The sequence below is a fragment of the Crotalus tigris genome, unplaced genomic scaffold (genome assembly GCF_016545835.1).
Source record: "Crotalus tigris isolate CLP2741 ecotype Arizona unplaced genomic scaffold, ASM1654583v1 scf7180000017744.3724543626:3957646, whole genome shotgun sequence".
NCBI lineage: Eukaryota > Metazoa > Chordata > Lepidosauria > Squamata > Viperidae > Crotalus > Crotalus tigris.
In genome coordinates, this window is record NW_024096611.1 from 580,909 (window position 1) to 605,167 (window position 24,259).

The following is a 24,259-nucleotide window of genomic DNA, read 5'->3' on the forward strand; positions in this document are numbered from 1 at the left end:
GTAGCTGTCAAGGCAAGAGCTGATACAACTAGCTGGCTGCACAGAACAGAATCAAAATCCGGTCTAATTATTTATAAGGATTAATGCAACTAATGTTTTACAAATGTTGGCCTAAGCACATCCAGCATCCAAAAATAAACGAAAAATAAAACAAAAGCACACAGTTATTATCGAGTGCTTGACTCCATGATAGGTATGATAAAGACAATAAAAGCAACTAAGAATTTATACTGGATGCAGAGAAAAGGCTGGTTTGGGGCTAAATTAATGTATATTGTGGGTGAGAAAATAACCTAGGAAGATGTTGAGTTAGATCCTGCCTTTGCTGTGTACTCACAGCATGACAGAGGCAAACTATGATTCTCTATGTAGGTGAGAACTGTAGTCTACCAACATTTCTGTGGCCACATGTGCCTCATGCCTAGTGGAACCCTTTCAATTCAGTCTTTGCAGAAGTTGTTTAATGCCTAGAACAATTAGAGTTGCACCACATCTGGAAAATATATTTCATACTTTTCCAAAGGCTTGCATGTGCTTAGACCTTTTGAAAATCTTCATTCAACTATGATTATAAAACATAGATGAAATAAACTATCTTCCAGAAAAAAAAAATCCAGGAATTCAATATGAAAGGAGGACTCTAAACGGTGAATTAATGGCTTTTGTATAAACGTCTTCCCACCATGCAGGTATAGTCTGTTTATTCCATGCTAAATATAACTCAAGCATGGACATGGCATAATATCCTAAGCTTCATATGCATGGTAATAGCTTTTTCCATGCTTTTCTTCTCAATCTGCTTCTTTCATCTTTTACAGGGCTTCAATTTGGCACTCTTTTAGAACTAGGTTTAGTTCCACAAAGGACTAGCTTTCTTTCTGAAAACAGTTGCAACAAAGACCCAACTGCCTATAGGAAGCCAATGTCATTTGAATGACCTCAGTGGAACTGGGCAGGGATTTATTTAGTCTGGTTTAAATAATAACTGAGCAGGACATAAATCAGTGACTGAATAAGAACTGTTAGTCTCATTAACTATTAGATATTACTAGATTTTGGGGGAATTATTGGGATGTTTGGAGAGTACAGATTTTCCTGTCTTCAAATCAGGCCACTATTCTGCATTGCTAGTGCAGAGAAAAGCAACAAAGATGATTAGGGGATTGAAGGCTAAAACAGTTGCTGGAATTGGGTATGTCTAGTTTAATGAAGAGAAGGACGAGGGATGACATGATAGCAGTGTTCCTCTATCTCAGGGGTTGCCACAAAGAAGAGGGAGCCAAGCTATACGCCAAAGCACCTGAAGGCAGGACAAGAAACAATGGATGAAACTAATCAAGGAGAGAAGCAACCCAGAACTAAGGAGAAACAGGAACAACTTGCCTCCAGAAATTGTGAATGCTCCAACATTGGAAGTTTTTAAGAAGAGATTGGACCACCATTTGTCTGAAATGGTATAAGGTTTCCTGCCTGAGCAGAGGGTTGGACTAAAAGACTTCCAAGATCCCTTCCAACTCTGTTATTCTATTTCATTAGAGGCAATAGTCTTCACTGTGTCCTTACATGAAAGCAATGTAAAGAAATAACAATAGGTTAATCTTGTATTCTATTTTGTTTTCTCCTCTTCTCTTAAAAATCAGTTAATAATTATTAAGGGAACTGGAGATGGCATGAACTAAGTCAGAGTAGAGGAGGAGAAGAGTAAGAATAGAATGGTCACAGATTAAAGGGAAATGGAAAAAGAAATACTGAAGTTAGAGAACTCTTTGAAATATAAGTCAGTCATATGCTTGCCTAATATTTGCCTGCAGAATTTGTTCAAATTTCTAGGGAGAAGCTTCACCAACCCTTTGCTGAATTTACTTCATGATGAAATTGACAACCCTTCCAATTGCCCTCCTCAGTTTCAGTCTATGATCATTAGCATGCAATTTTCAGTGAAAAGGTCTGGATTTGGTATATTAAAGTATACTCATCTCTCTCCCACTGTAACCCACAGAGAATCAAATTCATAGATCCAATGACAAAAAGAAATGGCAAAAAAGTGAAAGATGCCCCTTTTCTTTTAGTGTGGGTCAAACTAGTATTTAGATCAGATACTGTGTTACTCACCTTTTTTTTTTTTTTTGCTTGCAGTGCTTTCTTTCCCCCAAACACTGAGATCATAAAGATAATTGAAAGACAATGAATAATGCTGCCACTGTGTAAAATTATGCCTGCTGTAACTACAGGAAGCCTACTAAGGCATTCATGGGGAAAGGAAAAGAAGAAAAAATTGTGCTACTGGAGGCATGACACAGACAAATTGAGCCAGCCACTGAAATCAACTTTGTACAGAGAAAAAGGCAATTGGAACACAGTGACAGAAAAATAATTCTTGCACTACTTTCAAAATAGGGCTATTTCTGTCATGCAATGCCAATAATTTTGAAATCATATCCTCCAGCCCTTCAGGCAATAGAGTTCATGATATTCAGGCCATGAAGCAATTTTGTAATTATTCTAATCCCATGGAAATATACTGAGGAAACTTCAACTAAATCCTACCAAATATTTCAGATGTCAAACTCCTGCTCTACATCATCAACATAAAAAAGGCTGCTGTTGACGGTTTTCCTCACTAGTTCATCAACTGTATGTGGGGGGGGGGGCACCTTTTGCCTGCTTCTTAACATTTAGCAATTATAGCCTTGTACTGGAGGGTGTATTGTTGGCAATCTTATTTATGAGAGTAACCTATGAAACCTTTTTTTGATCTTCCTTACAAATCCAGATGAAGGGCATACTATGCACTGAAACAGATCTCCATTGTAGCAAGCAAAGAACTCTGTTTGAATCTCTAGAGAATGGCTAGCAGTCAGTGAGACACAAAACACAACACCATTAGAACAGAGTTTTCTAATTGTTCATCCACAGTTAGCTTCAGGATGGGAGACAAAGCAGGCACTCTGCTCATATAAAGACAATCCTCACTGAACTGAGACACAATGTTGTTGTTTTTTTAAAAGAAATCCATAGATGCGAGTTGAGAAATAATTTCAATTATTTGAATAGAAATCCAAAACAACTTGTCACAACAGAGAATACCAGTACTAGCATGTGCACATTTTATGCAAACCTGTGTCATGCTTTTTTTGCTTCTGAATGTCCTCGGTTTAGGCAACAGACTCATCCTAGCTAGCATTCTCTTCAACTGAGTGGGAGGTGGATGGGAGAATCAGGAAGAGACTTCTCCTCCCTACCTTATGTGAATAGAAGACTGCTGGATTTCTATTGTTCATCTTAGGAACTACCTCTGTGAAATGCTAATTAGTCCATGAGAAAAACAAAAACTTAACATTACAGCACCATTTCCCCCCCCCCCTGCCCATTACCCAGTAGACTGGGGAGCAAAGGAATTCTGAAGTACAATGAGGCATCGAAGAAGGAACTAAGTGCAAAGGAATTATAACAATAATAAAGATGAAGTGTTTTATGTTACAACAATGAGGCAAGAGACAGGTATTTGAAGCAAAAAGGTGAAAGGTGAAAGATAAATGATCAGAGTATCAGAAAGTTGTGGTGCCCTGCTACTGAAGTTAAGGTTTTGAAAAAGAAATAATGCTCTGCCATGTAGTTTATAATGGGCAGACTTGTTACGATGATTTATTTATAAACTCAGTTCATTGCAAAGAACATTGTTTTTATGACTTTCTATAAAATGAACTTAAGATTGTGGTATAGTGCTTTTCTCTGACATATTGATGCAACCATTTTATGGTTATCTGCATTCTGTTGTAGTTACATTTGCAAGTCTAAAAGCCTCGGTATCCTCAGTTTCATAAGCTAGAAATAAGAGTCATCAGAGCAGGCTAATATAATTATACAATTATAAAGGATATATTGGCTGTTTACCTTGTGGAGTAATTATTATTCATAAATGCTGCAAGTCACTAAAGCCATATGTCTACAAAATGCTTTGTAAATGCATATATCATCCTAGTAGACTGGAGCCATTCTAGCACAATGAAGCTACCTCTGGAGCTGCAATTGTGAACAATCTCTGACATGCTGTTACACCATACGACAACAGTAAAATAACAGCAAATAAAATGATTCCACTACAGTCAATAACATCATATTAATTAAAACATAATGTATATATGGAAAGTAGAGAAAAAGACATTTCATGATGGCCAGTAAATGTTCCTCTACATATGAAAAACAATACAAATATGCTTAACTTTTTTTCTTATGGCTTAAGGCCCCCTAGGGACTGATCATTTCATTGGTCTCATGTGTTAATTGGATTGTCTTTCCCTTAGCAACCCAGAAACATCAAGAACAGGCACAAAATTTAAGTAGTTAAGTAAAGAGCTATCACTAGCATTTTCCTAAGCACATTTATCTAGGACTGAAATATGATTTATTTTAATCAGATTTACAAAGCAATGGTAGGAAGGTCAATTCAATGTTTCCAATTCAACATTTTCTTCTATACATAGGCTTTGCACAGTTTAAAACAGGCTGATAATTTGTCTCGGTAGGACTGCCTGCAAATCCTCAATACTTTTCTCTCTCTGTCCAAAAGACATTAGCGTAGTTTTCCATCATTTTTGGCAAGAAATACAAGACAGCTTCATACTAAACTTTACAAAAGGACAAATATGACTCTTTTCCACCAAAACAGAAAATCCAAGTGAATTTTTTTGTTTTTTGTTTTCCACAGGTAAAGGTTTGGGATGCCTACTAAAAAGTTGTTCACCTTAAATTAAAATATTTTAAAGTTTTAAATATTTTAAACATTTAAATATAAGAGGAGATCAGACAAAGTCATGGAACATTAGTTTATTAAGGACTATTGGTCTTGATGGATGTTTACTATCTCTGGAATCATGGGGATTAATTTTTTTGTAATTTTGCCTGTAAATCAGACTAGACACCTGGCAACCATGTAGTTTTCCAGGCAACTTTTTGGAAGTAATTTGAGGGAAGTTAGCCCCCCAGAAGGAAATATTAAATATTAAAAAGGAAAATATATTTTTCCTCAAGGATTTTTTTAAAAGTATTTTTTGAAAAGCAGAAACCAAACCTGGCCCCAAATTTCTTTGCCTCAAGCAAGAGCTAGCCTCATAGAAATGCAGATATAAGACCATTAGGTAGTTGGGAACTCAAGACAAAGAAACTCTTAAGAGTCATTAGCCCAGCCCCAGAGAAGCAGGAGATGACTTTTGGGATATAATAGGACTAACCCATTACCATCAAGTATACCATAGAGGCACACCTAAATTCAGGTCAGAATACGTGACACAGGAAATAGCCTCAAAGTTCAGGACACAGGAACAGGAAACTATTCCAAACAAAAGGCTAGAGGGGGTATAAAAACCTACTACACCATGTGCTCAGCCCTTCTCTCCTCTGCTCTTTCCTGAAGAACCATCTTTCTGCAATAAACTGTAACCTTCTTCCCAAAGCAGTCACCATGTTTCCTTATTTATTCCCGGCTTGGATGAACCAGGATGAAGACTTTACTTCTAACAATTTGTCACTGCCATCTTCCTAGGGCTGAGAAGAAATGAATGATCCAAAGTTACCTAGCTGATTTTGTACCCAAAACAATAGTAACACTCAAGGTTCTCCTCTCATAGTCCAGCACTAGACCAAAATGGCTTTCACACTCATTAAGCAGCATATATTAATAAGAAGAAATGATAAGAAGAAAAAATAGAAAGGCACTATTACCCCCTGCCAATTCTTATGAACTTCCTTAGGGATATTGAACTAGATGACCTTTGGCTTTGATTCCCATGTTTATAAGTGGCATTTGATAACTAAAAATGCTCCTCCCTATCAGTGAAAACTGCTGGGAAAGATTATCAACACTTGCTGAAAATGTGCTAAGGGTATTCATTAGATTCGTCTGACTCCCAGTTCCCAAAATAGAATAGGATAATTCAGAATGGATTTTCTTTTTTTCTGTGCTGAAGCAGGTAGGCCTGAACTTTTTCTGGTCGAAGTAGGCATCTACAAAGTTATGATACGCTGAAGTCTTGGGCAGGAAATTAACTTTTTAGTTGCTTGCATAAAATGACAGAATGGAAAAGAAAGCATTATTATTTATTATGGAGAAAGGGAGAGAGAGAAATGGGGGATAGACTGGCTCAGTCTCCCTTGTCTTCATCCAACACTACTTTACAATTGCTGCCCTCGAATCACATTGGTCTTTGCTTTCAGGCAATCTCTGAGTTCCTAGTAAGTGGCGGTATGAAGACAGTAAGGTGAAAAAAGAGATCTTTTGTTTTACCATTTTCTCTATAAGGTAGCTGTGCTTCATAGTTGCTGACCTCTGATCTGAAAAAGCCCTGTGACAATTGTTTCTGAGTGCATTAGCACTTGACATGATCTAAGAACTGATTCATTTTTATGGAAGAAGACCAGCAAATTAATCCATGATTCTTTCACCTTAGTACGCAACATAAAGCTCCATTTTTTTTAAAAGGACATCTTAGTCCTTATGGACACCTCTTTTTAGTCTCCATTCCACCTCCCCCCTCAGCCTATTTGACGGTGCTACCTGTGTTGCCCACAGTAAGGGAAACAATACTGCCAATTATTATCATATCTAAACAACAAAGCATTGTTGAATAAGCATTTGAAAAGGACAAAAACGATTTTAAAGGGATGCAGCTCAAAAGCAACTACATGCATTTCTATAAATATGGGAAGCTTTGGCCTTCATAAACCTCAGATTTGTTTGAAAATTTTAAAACAATCACTCAAATTTATTGAGCAATTTAAAACTTTTCTAAATCTCCAGACACTGTTTCTCAGGTTGTTCCTGTTGTGCATTTTGAGCTAGGAGCAAATGTTAAATCTCTACTTTTAAAGTCACTTGTTTTCATGTTCATCATAACTCTTATTTTCTTTGTTCTTTAGACTATTTTCCAGGGGGCAATGTTTCATCATACAAACATCAATCCATGACTTTTAATCTAACTATCTTAAAATTATGAAATATGTAGTAATCGTCTCCCTTTATTTTGGAAGATATTGTTCCTAAGCAAATGGAGTTCTTCTTAACTTCCCCGAGATTCATTTTTTAGTTGCAGATCTATTCTACATAGGAGACAAAAACAAAAGACATTTGTATTGTCTAACAACTATTGTATTATTGCTTCCCATAAGATTGCATTATAAATATTCATGTATTTATATTCAGCTAAGGTTAGTTCAGAACATTATGTGAAATGCTAAATATACTGTTGGAATTATCAATCGATTATAATCCTGTAGTTTATTTTGATGCTGCTAAAGCACTGTAATGTATTTTGATGCAGCTAGAAGAAATTTTTTTGCTACCCTTGCATGTTATAGAGTTCCAAATGTGAATATAGTTTTATAAAGGCAAGGCTGGGCCTGTGGAGTGATTAGAAAAAGAATTTCTAATTCTTTAAATGATTCAGCAGATGTCCCAAAGTTTTACTCACACGAAATCATGTGCCTTTATCTTGCCCTGTCCGTCAGTGTTAATATAATTACTGAGCATACTGAATTGTCTGCCAAGAATATTAATTGAGAGATTTGTGGCCATATTCTGTCATGAAAATTATTAGGAAGTTCTCACAAGGATGACCGATTAAATTCTTTGCCAGTGTACAGAGCTATCAAGTCACTCAGATCAACACACAGTGCACAAATTCAAAAAGAGAAGCCAGCTTTCTGTGGAACTGTTTCGATTCTGTCTTGACTCACTGATCGCTGCTATGGAAGTTGTAGTCATCTCTTGTCTGTAATATACTTTTGCAAAGAATTTGCCCTTTCATCTGTTTACATTTATTAATCTGAGGAAAAACAGGGACTAGAGAGTATAGAATAGTAGAGTTCTTTTGTAGCCTTCACTGTGTATGAAGTTTTACACAGACAATTGTGTCTTCTTTTGAGAGCCGGTTTGATTAGTGATTAAGGTATCAGGTTAGAAAACAGCGTTTTAGTCCCATCTTAAGCAGAAAGTCACCTGGGTGACCTTGGGTCAATCACTTTCTCAAAGCCCTAGGAAAATGGAGGCAATAGCAAACCATTTCTGAAAAACTTTGCCAAGAAAATTGCAGGGACTTGCAAGAATTAGATATGACTGAATGGAAGCAACAACAAAAACAACAACAACAACAACAATAATTAAACAGTTCTCAGCTTTAAACATCATAGGTTTGCTTTCAAAAGGGGGAAATACAAAGTATCACATTCAGTGAAGAGAAAAGTAAGGTATAAATACAAGAAGGAGGATTCATAGCTTGAAAGCACAATGTTGGAGAAGAACTTTGACAACATGCTAAACATGAGCAAGCAGTGCAAAACATCTGCTAGAAGGGCTAATTAATCTGTTATGGTATTTAGTAATGGGCTGAAAAGAAGGCCATCCAAAACAGAATCATATGAGTGGACAGTCCTTTGATTCAGCTGGGTTTAATCTGTGGAAAATTTAAAAGCCAATACCAACTTTTGATTTGGGCCCAGAAATGCACAGCTAGCTAATACATTGTAATATAACTCAGTAACTTTGCTGCAGTAGAGATATAAATAGCCATATTCTGGAAAAAGTGATGTTTGTTCCCTGCAAGGAGTAAATTCAGAATACGGTCTGAAAAAATTAAAGCATACCTAATTTATTCTAGTTCAGCTTTTCCCGTATATAGTCATAGCCATCTTGCTAAACAAGGTTGGTAAAAGACATGAAAACTTCCACCAAATTATATTCTGTTAATACAGAGAGGAAAAACTTCAAAAGAAGGTTAGAATAACCTCCAGCTTGGCTTTCCAGAAGGAAAAAAAAATATTCTTCTATCTACAGTAGATAAGAACATTATCCAACATTTTTGTCTCTTTCTAGAAATGTTCCCAAGAACCTATGCAGGAATTTTATAGCTTTTAGAGCAGGCATGTCAAACTGCCAGCCCATGGGCTAGATGCATCATACTGAAACTGTGCCTACCCCATTGCCGGCAATGGGAGAAAAGTCACGATACGTCATGCGACATCACATGACATCGCGAGTTTGACATGCCTGCTTTAGAGCAAGTGTGGGCAACTATATAGCCCCTTTACAACCAGTGGACTTCTATTCCCAGATTCCTGAGCCAGCCATGGAGTTGAAGTCCATAGGTTGTAAAGGGGCCATAGTTGCCCATCCCTGCTCTAGTCTAGAGGATTAATATGTGGAAATCATATACAATCAAATATTGCTATGACATTGATGATACTGCCGCTCATGCTTTCAGATACCTCTGTTCAATGGTTTCAAGCAAATGATTAATGGCAAAGGATACAGTGTAGACTATTATGTCAGATATAAGATGATGGGTTACAGCATAGGATCCCAAGCACAAGCTTCTGACCAATCAAGAATGATAGGATATATCAGAAGCCTATTTCTCTTAACTCATCCCAGTCAGCTGTACCTTGAAATACACTGTGGTTCTTAGACGATTACTATCAATTACAATAATGTAAGCCACTGAAGGTGAAGATGCAATGTGTGCAATTAAATTTTGCATAATGTTACCTCTCCTTTTAGTAAAATTATTGAAAAAAATCTAGCATTAAATACTTGGAGGGTGTTAGATGAAAACCTAAAACATTAGTCATAACAATAACAATGAATCGGGAACAATGAATTGGGAACAGACATACTATTTAGAAGACTTTATGGAGCAGGCAGCCAAGTAGGCAGTCATCTGGAATTTGTAGCCATTGTTAAAATAACAAGGTGCTAACAAGATAAGTGAAAGTGTTATCCACAAGAATGTAAAGCAGCTGCTTGGAGATTAACAGGGAAAAGAATTATGGTGGCAGTGCTGGGAACCAAGCTCTTCTAGAAAAATATCTGAAGGAGAATAATGTAAAAGGCCTCTTGCACTAAAGAACCTCTATTTTTTTTTTTAAAAGTGTTGATTTAATTTACCTTGCATTCAATAGACTACTCATAAAAGCCAAAAGAGTAATCAAATATACCAGTTGTAGAGGAAATTAAACCAATATTTTTTGCTGAACCAGTGTAATTGCAATATATCCAATCTGATGAATGCTTGATTTTTAAATGTCTATAAAGAGGTTCTGTAACCCTACACCTCTTTAGATGAATCTTTCTTGCCTCTGGTTAACCATAAACATCAATAAATCAATGCATGTTTCTACATAAGTAAATCTCTGTCTCTAGTTCAAACTGACCCCATTGAAGGAATAAGTTTTTGAACTATAAAAACATGGTCCCACTTTTTTTTAATACAACAATTTGAAGAAAAAAACTGCTATCTTCCTAGAAGTACTTTTACTTACTCTATAAATGAGCTGGCCTGCTAAAATGCAACAAGATTATATTTTGTGAGGGAAATGTTAAGATACCAAAAACATATAGACTGTGGCTAATCTATATGTCTTATCTGTGGAATAGAAATTGTATTATTATGAAGAATAACCTTCAGCAAAGCCAAAGAAAGAATGATACATCCATCTCATCGTTTCTCTGATTCTAAAATAGTTCCACTGTCTTAAATAAGCAGGAATATCTTGGAGAAACAGTTTTTTCTGCGTAACAACAAATGTTTATAGGCTTGCCACTTTTTAAAATGTGTAAACAATTCTACACTTTGATTTTGCAGTAATTCTATTTTCAAGGCTATACAAGTTAGTGGCTAAGTGATATTCAAACCAATGTATCTCAATAGAGCTGGTCAGTGATCCTGTGAATGCAAATGTACTTCTAAACAAAATGGCTACAAAGAAAACAATTTCCCATTAAGAGTTTTCTTGTCTGAACAAGGAAATATGAGATGTTCAAAATTTACCTTTGCTGATAAATATTAGAAAGATCTTGATGACTTCAAGAAATTTACATTGATCAAAAGAACTGGAGGATTACAGTTTGCAGTGGAAAATTCCCAACTGATACAGGTACATATTCTGCTAAATGCAATTATATTATTTATTTAACATATTTATATAACTCCCCATCTTATACCAAACTCTGGCACACCCAGTCAAAGAATTAAAATAATATCAATAATAAAAGAAAATGAAAACTGTAATAAAACTATTAATATCATAAACATTAAAATAAAAAACTGGTGCCACGTTTGGCTTTGAAAATTCACTTTGTAGTAGAGGACAATGCAATGATCCAGAACTAGTGTAGACTAAAATGGTAATATGTATAGTTAAAATCTTATGAGCATATGACCATGGATTGGAATATTCAAGGACATAATCCAAAAGTTAATCAGATATCTTTTGATATATAATATACTGTATAATAGTAACACTTTTTGCTAATGTTTAAATAAGTTTGGTGATACATGAAAGGAGCCAAATATGAAAGATCCAGCTCAGGAATATATTATTTGCATTCAGTAATATTGAGTTCTTCAGCTTTCCAATACATCAACAATGCTATTGTCAACACTGAATTTGAAGGCTAATTTTAACAAAAATCACTAAATCTTGTAAAAAATGCATACTTCTAAGTCTTTGTTTCTATTGTTTGTGATGCTTGCATATACCAAGTTTAAATAGATCAAAAGAACTTGTTTATTTGGATGATTCCTTACTCTGATCCCAAGTTCCACATTTTCACCTCCGTAGACCTCCATGCCTTCATCCAGTAGACCAATTTCTTGGAAATATTCCCTGTCTACTATAAAACATCCAATCAGTGCCGGACTCCTGGGAAAAAAAAGAAATAATGAAAACCTACAGATTGATTTTGGACATATACAGTATCATTTAAGGCAAGCCTACAATTCATGAACTCAGAGCAATTCATTGTCTCATCTTCAGTTATAAGCTAAATTAACATGAATTGTATAAAAAAACCCCTGCTTTTTGACATGGACAAAGATGTTCCTTTCTGGGCTAATTAAAAATCATTACTCATTTTTAACAATAGTAAGATATTCCATGTTGTGGTATTTATTTATTAATTTGATCAATTTATATGCTGTAGCATATAAAGGAAGGACAAACTCTGCATTATGCATATAATATTTCCTCTTTGGCTTTCACATGACTGAGAATGAAAATAGCATAGGATTAGCACATATGTGCTAACATATACACACTGTTAAAACTATGAAAACTTCAATGTGGGTATCTTTTCTATATATGTGGTAGAGCAGTGTAACACTTCAGATTCAAAATATGCTTTGAAGCACATGGGACACTTGTTTTGCAACTCCTTAAAATAACTGTGCCCATTGCAGTTTGTTGTCTAATTCCCTGGAAAGTATGCATTTGGTTGAAGGAGTTGCAGACAGGTGTGATCTGTCCATTCTTCTGCATCCAAAAGCAACCTCTTCTTTTGAATCTGATGTTCTACACTGCTTTATCATATATATAGAAAAGACACCCCACTGAACTTTTCATACACTCTTTCTTTCATACATCTCCATTTGGTCTTTTATATGCCATATACATACCTGCAGACAATCACAAGTAAACATAGATAATGCCATAATAAAACTAGTAACGCTTGGTAAAACATATAGGATTCCAATGCTATCAAAATATAAGACTGATGTACGTATTCAATACCCCTGGAACTCAATATGGTGTTTCCACTGCTTACGGTCCTCAAAAACCTATTTCATTGTGCTTCCACCCTCTTTCAGCCATTTCATTTACTGCCATGCCATGCCCGAACATATCTTCAGGAAAGACCAGACATTTTGGCAACCAGTCTGATGAGTTTGGAATGCTCTTAATGTATGAGTCAGGGCCCCATGGTATTTATATAGCAAGGAAGGAAAGAGTGTTAATTCATTTTTTTAAAAAAATCCTAGAGCAGTGGTTCTCAACCTTTTTAATGCCGCGACCCCAACCGGTCATAAGTTGAGGACTACCCAACCGGTAGTAAGTCAAGGACTACCCAACCAGTCGTAAGCCGAGGACTTTCCCTGCCCGGGAGCACCGCACATGCTTGGTGCCACCTCCTGTGTCGGCTGAGGCGTAGCTGGCAAGCGGCACAGATGGCGCAGGCTGACCACTGGCTGGGCCACCAGCTGGCCCAGCCCAAGAGAGGTAAGGCACCCGCCGGGCCCCACACATGCCAGCAACCCTCCCTGCCCGCTGGCCTCCTACCTCCCACTCCTGGCCCTCTTTTACTTACATATTTAGTAGTTGTTCAGCAGGGAGGGCTGGAAACTTCCAGACAGCTCGCCTTCGCTGCAGACAACTTGCAGCACCGTTTGAAGAATGGGACTTTTGGCGCTCAGCAGGGCAAAGACAGCCTTGACAATTCCTATTGGCTTTTGAAAGCAAATAGAATTAGACTCTATTCAAGAGAGTCTATTCTATTGGCTTTCAAAAGCCAATAGAATAAAAGGGAGTAGCACAGCCAAGGAAAAGGGGGAAGAAATGGCGGACTGCGTTGTTTGGTGACCCCCGTGAAATGGTTGTTCGGCCGCCAAATGGGGTCCCGACCCACAGGTTGAGAACCACTGTCCTAGAGGATACTTTGACATGCAGAGTCAAAGACAGAAATATCACTATTATCATTATGTGAGCAGAAGAAGAGCATGGGGGACAACTGGATTCTCATTAAAGGAGTTCAAGAGTTGTTAGAGAAGAGAAGAAACAATTTAGCATTCATTATGACAATGATGATCAAGCTATGATAAGGTGAGGCATCTGTTCTTGATGTGTTCATAAGATTTACAAAATCACAAGTCCTAAAATTCCCTTTTCCTCCTTATGCAAATCAGACTCTGTGCGATGATAACAAAACTATAGAAGGCTGGAATCAAGAAAACATCAGTCAATCACTAATATTATTCTTCAGATCTGTAATGAGCCTTCTTCTAATTTCTTTTACTCTAGAATAGAAGTATCTCAAGAATATTCTGAAGAGATGCTAATGCCTAAGCATTCATATATTTATTCTATTTATCCCATTAATGTGTTCTTCCCTTTACTTGCAAATAAATAAATTACTCTACTTTATGTAATTAAAATTTGATAGGAAAAATTAAACAGCATTAAACAATGCCTGCTGTTTAAGATGAACACATCTAACACCTCCTAGTCTTCATTCCATGTGACAATATTAAATCACATTTAGCGGTTATTCCACATATAAGTGTAATTGAAATGTAAGCAGCTACCATTTCTAGTTAGCATGACTATATTTTGAAACTAGTTTTACATTTAGCCAGCACATTAAACTGTCGAAGAGCCACTGATCATAGTTACATAACTATTTAAGGGGGACATGGTCTAGCTCAGGGGTTCCCAACCTCTGGTCCATGGACCAATACTGGGCTGTGGCATGCCAGCAACAAACAAGCAAAGTCCCATTTGCAGGATGCAGGCAGCACATAAAACCATGCCCGCTCCAGTCTGTGGAAAAATCTCCCTCTACATAACCAGTCCCTGGTGCCCAGAAGGTTGGGGACCTCTGGTCTAGCTGACCATGTCATGAAAATTATCCCAATTTGTCATGACATAAATATGTTTTTACTAGAAGTGAAAATGTCTCAGTAGATAGTCACAGGCCATTAACTACCTTATGCCATAAGCTTCCAAACTTTCACATTTCATTTCTTTAGATCCTGGAGTGAGTTTCCAGACATTATGTAGTATCCCTCAGTCATCTGCGTAATTTTTCCTATCAAATTTTAATCTCCCTTTAATCTCCCTTGTGATCTATAAGTTAGCACTACAAATCAAAGGTATCCACAGGATTGAAAGCTTTCTTCAAAATGATAAGGAGCGCTGTGCCATAAGCTCTGTCACTTTCATGCATGCAATAACATGATGTATATACAAAAGGTATGAATGTTCTGTCACACTATCATGATGGTGCTTTTTTTATTCATACATAATCCTCTGTGGACCTCTCTGTATGAAATCCAGAAGAGCCACAGGAACTGATATAAGTACAGAACAGTAATCTTATTTTTTATTGACTTTTAATATGATGGCAAATTTTGTCCTGCAGTATTTCAAAGTTTTCTGCCACAGTGAAAGATTTTGCTACTTTATTCCCAGGATTTCAGAATTCATTTTGAATTTCTCTCTATAAGAATTTTGGAGCTTACTTTACTGTTGACAGTGGCAGGAGGCTAATACTTTGTTTTTTGTTGCATGTTTTCCTATCTGAAGCTTCTCTAGATGCTCTAACTTCCTAAACTAAGAATGTCCTTAAGAAGGTGTTCCTTATGATGCTTCCCTTGAGATTTAATGGAAATATAAGAAGCCAGACTGCTGGAAAAACAGATCACTCATGTGGAAATCTTCTGCAGCTAAATTGGAACTAGAACAAAATATTACATCCATGCAAATTTCATAAAATACTCTTCTCCTTTGCAAACAAACAAAACACATTTTTTTCATCAAATTGAAATAAAAAATGATCACATGTATGTTTTTTCTACATGATACTACCTATATAGGGATATATAGTGCTGTGCTGTAGAGCAGCTCCAGTTCTCTCATTTAAATATTGATAGGAATCCAATTCTTACTGTTTTGATAGATAACAATTAAATATATATTTTCTTTCCAATAGTCCTAAAAATAATAATCACATCAATATAATATTTCTTTTCTATCCAATCATTCTGGTAACCTTATCATAGATCCTATTACAGTCCTTATTTTAATTTGTTTCTCCCACCAAATTCTAGATATTCTTACTGGTTAAGATTTTCTTAAAAAACAATTATATTTAAGAATTTAACTCTATTTTTCCATATGAACCATCTCACACTTTTACATTTCTTAAGGAATAGATAAAACAGTAGAAAAGAAAGAAAGAAAAACAAGAGTAAAGAAGCATAAAAAACATACTATTTAAAATATATATCCCTCCTAAGCTAATATGTATTTATTTCCTAAATTTCTTATTCTTTTTAACCATAATTAAAATATGTTTAATCTTTAAACACTCCATTTAATACATCTAGTCATCTAGTCCTTTGACTCTTATTCAAAACATTTTTATCCATTATAATTTTCTTAAATTCAATCACATTTAAATATCTAAAACATTTCCTTTATCTAAGTGATTTCAACTTTTTTATATTACTCATATCAAGAAAGAGAACAAAAAGGGGGAAAAGCATACTATATTATATTTAGAGAATTCATCCCTCTTAGAGTGACATATATATTCCAAAACTTTTCTATTTCTTTAACCATATTCAAACAAATATTTCTTTTTTAAGTATTCTTTCTGGTAAGTCCCATCATCTACTGTATTTTCTTAGTTTCCACTTTAGTCTTTTTCTTTTGCCCAGTGTCTTTCTTAATCAATGTATTTTGCTGAATCAAAAGATTTTTCCATATGTTCATAAATGTTGCTGTAGATATAAAAAGTAAACCAGGAGAAGTGTCTTTGTAAGGGACTTCTGCCTTTCCAAGTTTGTTGAAAATCTTTTTTCTTTCTCTTTCTCTCCACTTCTCTTATTATTTCCTTTCTCTCCGATGTTCCTGACATCTCTACAGTCCATTTTATCCAATCTGTTTTCTTGTCCTCGATTTATTTTGTAGTCTTAAGGGATAAATTGCTTTTTCCAATTCTTGTGATTTTTTTCCCCACTAGGATTAAATCATGTTTCTTTGTTTTGTTAAGTTCCATTTTTAAGTCTCTATTCTCAAATCTATATCCATTTATCTGTTTTATCTGCTCCTTTTCTGTTGTTGTTTCTGGGATTTTTGTTGTTGTAGAGTTAACTTGGAAATAGATTGATTTATATTTTCAAAGTTGTTTTGGATTTCTTTGTGGTTTAAAGTCATTGTTGTTTGAATCAATTGCAGTATAGTATATATCTCCTCTTGCAAAGTATTTATGTATTCTTGATATGTTCTTTCTACATGTCTCTGATTCATGATAGCCAAGAATTTGAGTTTTTCTCTTCCTTTCTTTTGTCTGCAAATAGTTTTAGAGTCCCAATTAGATAGATATTTGTAATCCAAATAGTTCAAAAAAATTTTTTTCTAAAATGTATAATTCTCTCTTTGTCTACAGCCCAGATTATTGTCTTTTTTGTCACAACTGTTCTTTGTTGTTAAAGCTTTGAAGCTCACAGACAGAGATTAGCTTTTCCCAGATTTTGCCAAGTCTTACATTAAAGTCATAACTGTCATAGTCTTCATCTGCCACTAGGGGTGAGCAACTATTTGTTTTTCAATTTCACTTCCATACATTTTGATCTTCCATAAGAAGATTAATTTGCTGCTTCCGTTAGTATAAGGGTGGGGCGGAAATCCCCCCCTTTCTCTTTTGGAGGTGTTTTGCTTCTTGGGGATCTTTTTCAGGAAATTAAATGTAAAATAGAAAAGAGAAGATCAAATTCCTCACCCAGTTTCAAGCACACTGTTCACGATTGTGCTGGTTAGTGCTTTTGGACTTCAGTTGCTAGCAGCTTGGACTGGTCAATGCAATACGGTCAGCCTTTCTCCTGTCGGGTTAAAAGGCTTTCCCCAAGTCAAACGGAATGGCTACTGCCGTTCCAGAATCACTGAAGCACCCTTCTTTCTTTGCCGCCTCTCCAGGGTGACTTAGACTCATTTAGGGTCCCCTGGCAGGGTAAAATTAGCTGCGGGGATGCGGAGAATGCGTAAGCCTGCAACCAGTCACTACTACGCAAAACCGGAAGTCTGATTGAGCCAAGGTGGTGCAGCAGTTAGAGTGCAGTACTGCAGGCCACTTTAGCTGACTGTGTTCAGCAGGTCAGCGGTTCAAATCTCACCGGCTCAAGGTTGACTCAGCCTTCCATCCTTCCTGGGTAGGTAAAATGAGGACCCAGATTGTTGGGGGCAATGTAAATATATATATACATTGCTTACTGGTGTACACCGCTTAGAGAGTGCTTGCACTTAAAGTGGTATATAAGTCTCATAAATAAATAAATAAATAAATAAATAAATAAATAAATAAATTGTTGTGGACAACTTATCGAATAATGTACATGACATCATTTACTATAAGATATAATTGCAGAAGTGAAGACTTCTGCCTCAGTTGTAATAGTGCAAAAGCAGCTTTACAGTACTTGAGCCAGAGTGATTACTGTACAGAAGTTACAATATGGATCGGCAACCTTTCAAATACTATATGCTATCACAATTTTAAGTGACGGCCTGGGTGTTCCCTGTCTAAATCTCTGGAGACCATAAACCTCATAAACAGTATGACTTCATAAGATTTTAGCCTTTTTAACAATTTTAAATAATTTCAATTTCATTCTGGAGTCTATATGCATGACAAAAATGTGGTGCTTAGACATGCTTAGACATTCCCTTACTCAACATAATATAGTATATAACCATATTAAAGGACCAAAACTTGGCTATTTTCTTTTATTATTTTTGGGCCTTTTAATTTTGCTTTTCCTGAAAATTTGCCCACAAATGCACATTACCTTATAGGAGCAGTAGTATTTTCCAACCTCCACCATGATTTTGGTGGATTTAGATATCGACACCATAATTCCCAATCAAATCCTTGGGCAGATAGTGGGTATTCTTCTAGTTCAAAGTTGTCATATTTGATATTATCAAATGACGGAGAAATCACTCGTCTTCTGTTTTCTTTTATCCTTGTGAGTACCGGTTCAGCCCTTACAAAAAGGAAGATAATCTGTTTGTTTTAACAGTGATAGTTAGCAGATGGTTCTTACCTTTGATCCATGCACCCTCCTCAACATGCATATACATATACATATATATATATATACATATACATATATATATATATATATATATATATATATATATATATATATATATCTTGAATGTACACCCTGTCAGCCCAAATATGGGCTGAAGAGAGTTAATGGAACTCGAAATAGCTATACCAGTTCTCTCTTTATTCTTTGTTAGCAACCTAATATATATGAAGTGAGCAATTATTTACTAAACAAATACTTCTATCCTTTTAATGTCTTACATCAAAATAAAAACAAAAGTGGGGGAAAGGGAAGCTGTTAATTAAAATGTTAAAATGTCTAAATAACAGATGGGAAGGACACAAATAATTAAAGGTAACTGATAGATGCTAATGGACTCAACATCGCAACAGTAATCTGTGTTGGCCTTTCAAATTCCAAACAGCAGAAATTTAATTACAGTCTGTATCAAAGTTCCCATAGCAATGGAATACTAGTTTCTATGTAGCAAATGCCTCCCTTGATGTTATTTTAATAGAAAATACAGTATAATTGGAGCTATTAATGAAGAAAATAGACATTAGGTATTGCATTTGGAAAGACTGAAGGCTTTGTTGTCTTCAAATAGTGCTTGATTTGGAAACCAGGAGATATTTTGTTTACTAAAATCCTGCTCCTGGACTTTTCTAAAACTATGGCCTGAATGGATAAGTATGCAGGGAATATTTACTGTTGTGGCCAGAAAGAATGTTTAGAATGTTCATAGATGGAACATTATGACTTAAGCATTGTATTTGTCTGGACCACTTCTGTTGAAAAGAAAATGTATTTTGCAAACTATCCTACCCCCATGGAGAAAGAGTACTCAGGATGAACTCAGAGTAAGAGTCTTTTTTAATCAATTAGAGATGGTTAAAAAAGGGGGTTCAGCATGAGTGGGCAAGGGGGACATGTGATGCCATAGTGCAATGATGTCATCTTGCAAATGACAAAAAAAAATCCGCAATTTGCATTTGCCACACCGCAACTGGCACAAATGACTGGAGGATTTGCATAATTACGTCCTTATATTTGTAACATCAACCTAGCTTCTGTCAGAAGCCTTTGAGAATTATTCAAGCATATTTCCCAGCTTGGTGCCTTTCAGATATATTATTCAGAGGTTTTTGTTTTTTGTTGGTGGTTATTTCTAAAGATATATATACAGCATTGGCACCAATGAGAGTTAAACTATGAAATATGTAAAGGGACACAGGAGAATATGTAAAGAAAAACAACTTTATCACTACCTGAGAATGGGAGAATAAACTCAGCAGTTGTGTAGCTATTATACTCACATATTGACATGTGGAACCAGGAATCTGTAAGTGAGGAATATAAAAGCAGACTAGAACAAACAGCTTGACCTGTGTGATATAGCTCTCCTCCTTGTAAGCAGGATACAGCCCAGCCAGTCCAGCCTAGCTACGGGGAAGTATGTATGTTGCAATGTGTGAGTGAATGTTTACTTGGTTTTGCTTTTTACAAACTGAATCAATAAAATGTTATTGTTGCTGACTCTCCTAAGTTACTCACAGCATAAAATCTAGTTACCTTTCTGTGAGGAAGCAGCTGGCCCTATCTTTGTTAAACAGCTGCAGTAGAAAGCAAGGTCTCCTTCTTGTAGCTGAATTTCCTTGCAACCACAAATTTTGTATGGACTGTAAATTGCCATCGGCCCCTTTTCTAATAGCCCTATCTGATGGTCACAGGTATTAGAAGATTGTACTCTCAGCAGTCTTTGCCAATTTTGTTTAATGCACTTTTAATCTACTGTATTGTGTTTTTATACATCTGATCCTAGGAGAGAGCAAGATATTTCTGATTGAAATGACATGAAAAGATGAACCTTCTACATATTAGCATGCTGCTAGTGTTGTTAGTATGCTTGTATATATTAATATGTAACAATATACTAATAATACAAGCAGTGGCATGGAGGTCAAAGACTCAAGAATCATTTACATTTAGAGATCTTTCAATAAAAATGATTTTGTTTTGAAATTCTGCTGAAGAAATTATTATTTTTATGGATGTTTTCATTTATGTTGCTCTATGTATAAACACTTTGAAGTATAAACTACCAAATATCTCCCCCCCCCCCAGGTGATATTGATCCAATCTCTGCTAATCTTACATGGTTGTGTGAAAAGGTCTGGGGATCAAAGGGAATGGTGATCCTATTAGATGGTTCCACTGTTTGTCATCTAATCCTTTCTCTTAGTCATTTCATAATAATATTAATTGTTGTATTTCCTAAAAGTTTTTTAAAAAAAATTTTATGATTTGTTTGTATGTGGCCCAGAATCACATCATGTGAGATGGACAGTCATATGAACAAACAAACAAACAAACAAACAAGTCTATGGGGAATATGGCAGCATACAAAATAAATAATGCTGTCTTATATTGGTGGGAGGAAAATTTCTCCTAAAAGGGCAACCATGACACATTCTTGTGTTTATAGCCCAGGAAGACTACCTTCCAGTTTTAAAAGGTATAGTCAAGTTCTAAATAATCATAAAAATATGCTTGGTAGAAAAAATGCAAGATAATTTTTTGAAAGCAAACTCTGGACGTTCTGATCATTTGCTAGGTCTGTAAATGTCTGGATAGCCACTAGATGGCAACCAGGAGATACAGAACTCTTTTTGCTATTAGGTGTCTGGGTTTTTGAAGCTCAAGTATGATAGTCTTGGGTCTACATGATCAATCACACCAACTATCAAGTTTTCTCATTCTAGGAATTATGATCAGCCCCACAAAACTGTCTATTACTATTTAAGAAATCTATAATATACACTCATCTGGGGTTTGTAATTTAAATTGATTTTTACAGAAGGTTAAATAAGGACTGAACCAGCAACACTGAATGAAAGAAAAAAACAGGCAGTATTGCACAATGCAACAAACATATTGAATTAACTCATCTCTTCTTTTTTAGCTTTATACAGTCAACCTGAGCAATGTGTATTTATCCCCCGGTGTTTGTATATGGGGAAAATGCTGATGAATACATTATGAATTAGGAGGCTAAACTATCGTGTTCATATGATAAGACAATGTCGTTTCCACTGTATACATAAAGCTCCTCAACTGCCACCAAGGACTCCTCTTATCTATATATATAGACATATGGCAGTGCCAGTCATTGAATATTCATGCAAATATCCTTACCTTTAAAATATTTCAACAGCAGGGCCAGCATATTCAGGGTTTCATTTTGCAACTCTATTGATTTCTAACAGACACTTTGAGTATATTGTCTTTAATTTGATAACCTAACAACGCTTACAAAGATCTACCTGATGCTCAATTAAATTATGTTGAGCCCAGGGATGTTCTCCCTATACAGATGAAGAAGCACACATGCTGTACATAGTTTCCCATGCAAGATGAAGAACGTTCTTCTGAATAAGACAGTTCAAATTGTGCAGAGAAGCAATTCAGAAAGTTCATGAACTCTCAGGTTAAAATACCTCTGGCCATTGTCTTTTCAGCTCAACTGAAGTTCAGTTTAATGCCTGAAGAACAATGACCTTTTATATTTCTCTCAGGCATTGTATGGAAGTGAAAATGGGGAACATTAGTAGAATAATAGCCTATACATAGTAATTCCCTGGGTCACTAGCCAGGTCTGAATGAATTTGGGTCTGAATTCCCTGGATCTGAATGAATTATCTGTCAAATAAGCCATAGAACAGATGCTTCAGCATTAAAATTTGTTCCAAAATATTCTTCATCACCATATTCAGACCGGTTCTATTTTACAGAAGTTCTTAAAAGTAGAAGTGAGAATGCTCCAAGTGTTTTGGATTGCAACTCTTATAGTGCCCCTTGGGATGAAAATTCTCCTAAGGCTATTTATCATGTTCCTGATGGAAATTCCAATCCAAAATATTGCAGGGAAAGTCTGCAGCATTGCATTTACAAAACTGGCTAGGCAATTTTATGATTAATTATTGAGAAGTCTGAACTTTTACATTAGCACTAAATTTCATCTACTGTAACTAGCTGCTCTGCTATTAGTGGAGATGTACATTTGTGGTAGTGCTGCACTTTAAACATATATACCTTTACTTCTTAAACTAAGTTAATACTGGGAATTATACTGACATTGTTTACCTGCTTATATTTTCTGATTTTTGTGTGTGTTCCTTATTTCAGTGTATTTGCGCCTCTGATAACTGTGGCCTTGGATTTGGATATCTCTCTCTGTGTGTTTGTGTGTGTGTGTGTGTGTGTGTGTGTGTGTGTGTGTGTTTATAGGTATAATCTTCTTACTTCTGGCTACATTATACCATCCAGTTGGTGAAAATGTAGAGAACTAAATGATCTCATAATATAATGTAATTTTGATTAAATCAAATGTCAACAAAACCATTTCATAAAGGCTGAAGTCTTTATTCTTATTCTTATGAATAAAAACATGGTTTTCAACGTATCATAATTAGTGAGTCTTCAAATTTAGTTTTTACTTACATTAATACTACACTGAAACCAATGGCCAATTGATAGTGGATTTTTAATATTGTATAACTGACAATCAAAAGGATTTTGTCCACCAATATTTAAACCAATTTACCCAGCTTCATTACTCCATACATAATTAGAAGATCTTTCCCACTTTTTAATTACAAGTCTACAAGAAATGACACAGATCTAAAAGCAGCAAGACCTACCAGCCCACGTTGAATTCTACATGTGCATCAAAGAGTGCAACTACTGGAGCAGTAGCTGCCCTCCAGCCACTAACACGAGATCGAATCAGTCCCTCTTGCTTGCTGTGGCGGACCATCTTAATGAACCCCGGTTTCCGTGTGTTCAATTCATCAACATATTCTTTTAGCTTCTCTTTCAGCTCTTCTGCATAAAGACAAAGATGGTTAGCAACATCTATCATGCTCCCAATATCTATAAAGGGCTATCTACAGAAATGGTGGGGGCACCTGGAGCAATTAAAGCCCTACCTCTATTTACATGTGTGAGATGTGTATGGTGCATATTAAAATTAATCACCTTGCTGCACACAACAATTTAATAGTAGTAGTAGTAGTAGTAGTAGTAGTAGTAGTAGTAGTAGTAGTAGTAGTAATGTTGGAAGGGACCTTGGAGATCTTCTAGTCCCTGCTGAGGCAGGAAACCATATACAATTTCAGACAAATGGTTGTCCAGTCTCTTCTTAAAAACTTCCAGTGTTGGAGCATTCACAAATTCAATACCTATTAACCTTCCTATGGGTCATCTGGTGTCTATATTTGGAGCTGGTTTTATGAAATATAAAGGATCAAAAAGAATAAGATCCTGAAATTTGTTTGATTCCCCTATTCTCAATAAAATCCATTTTATTTAACCTAATAAATAAACGTGTTCAATCTTAATGTAGTGACTGTTCAAAGTTACAACAGACCTCCCCAGTGTTACTTATGACCTGGGTTTGAAGTTTGAAGGTCAGGTGATCACATTGTGGATGCATTTCTTGTTCTTTGCAGTGTCCTGTGGTCACATGACCATGATTATGACTTTTGTTTTCTGGAAATTGGTATTTATTTTCAGTTTTCAGCAAAAAAAAAAAAATGGCC

General features: G+C 35.8%; 1 protein-coding gene across 2 annotated transcripts in view; it reads right to left on the reverse strand.

Moving 5' to 3' along the window:
- Positions 1 to 24,259, reverse strand: part of GALNT18 (polypeptide N-acetylgalactosaminyltransferase 18) — a 344,144-nt gene that overhangs the window by 63,208 nt on the left and 256,677 nt on the right. The window contains exons 4-6 of one of the 2 annotated variants that reach the window (XM_039340303.1): positions 23,360 to 23,543; positions 18,393 to 18,590; positions 11,580 to 11,694 (exon numbers count right to left, since the gene is read on the reverse strand). In XM_039340303.1, the coding sequence (XP_039196237.1) occupies positions 11,580 to 11,694; positions 18,393 to 18,590; positions 23,360 to 23,543 (497 nt within the window). The remainder of the gene's footprint in view (positions 1 to 11,579; positions 11,695 to 18,392; positions 18,591 to 23,359; positions 23,544 to 24,259) is intronic. The other variant, XM_039340304.1, reaches the window with a different exon arrangement.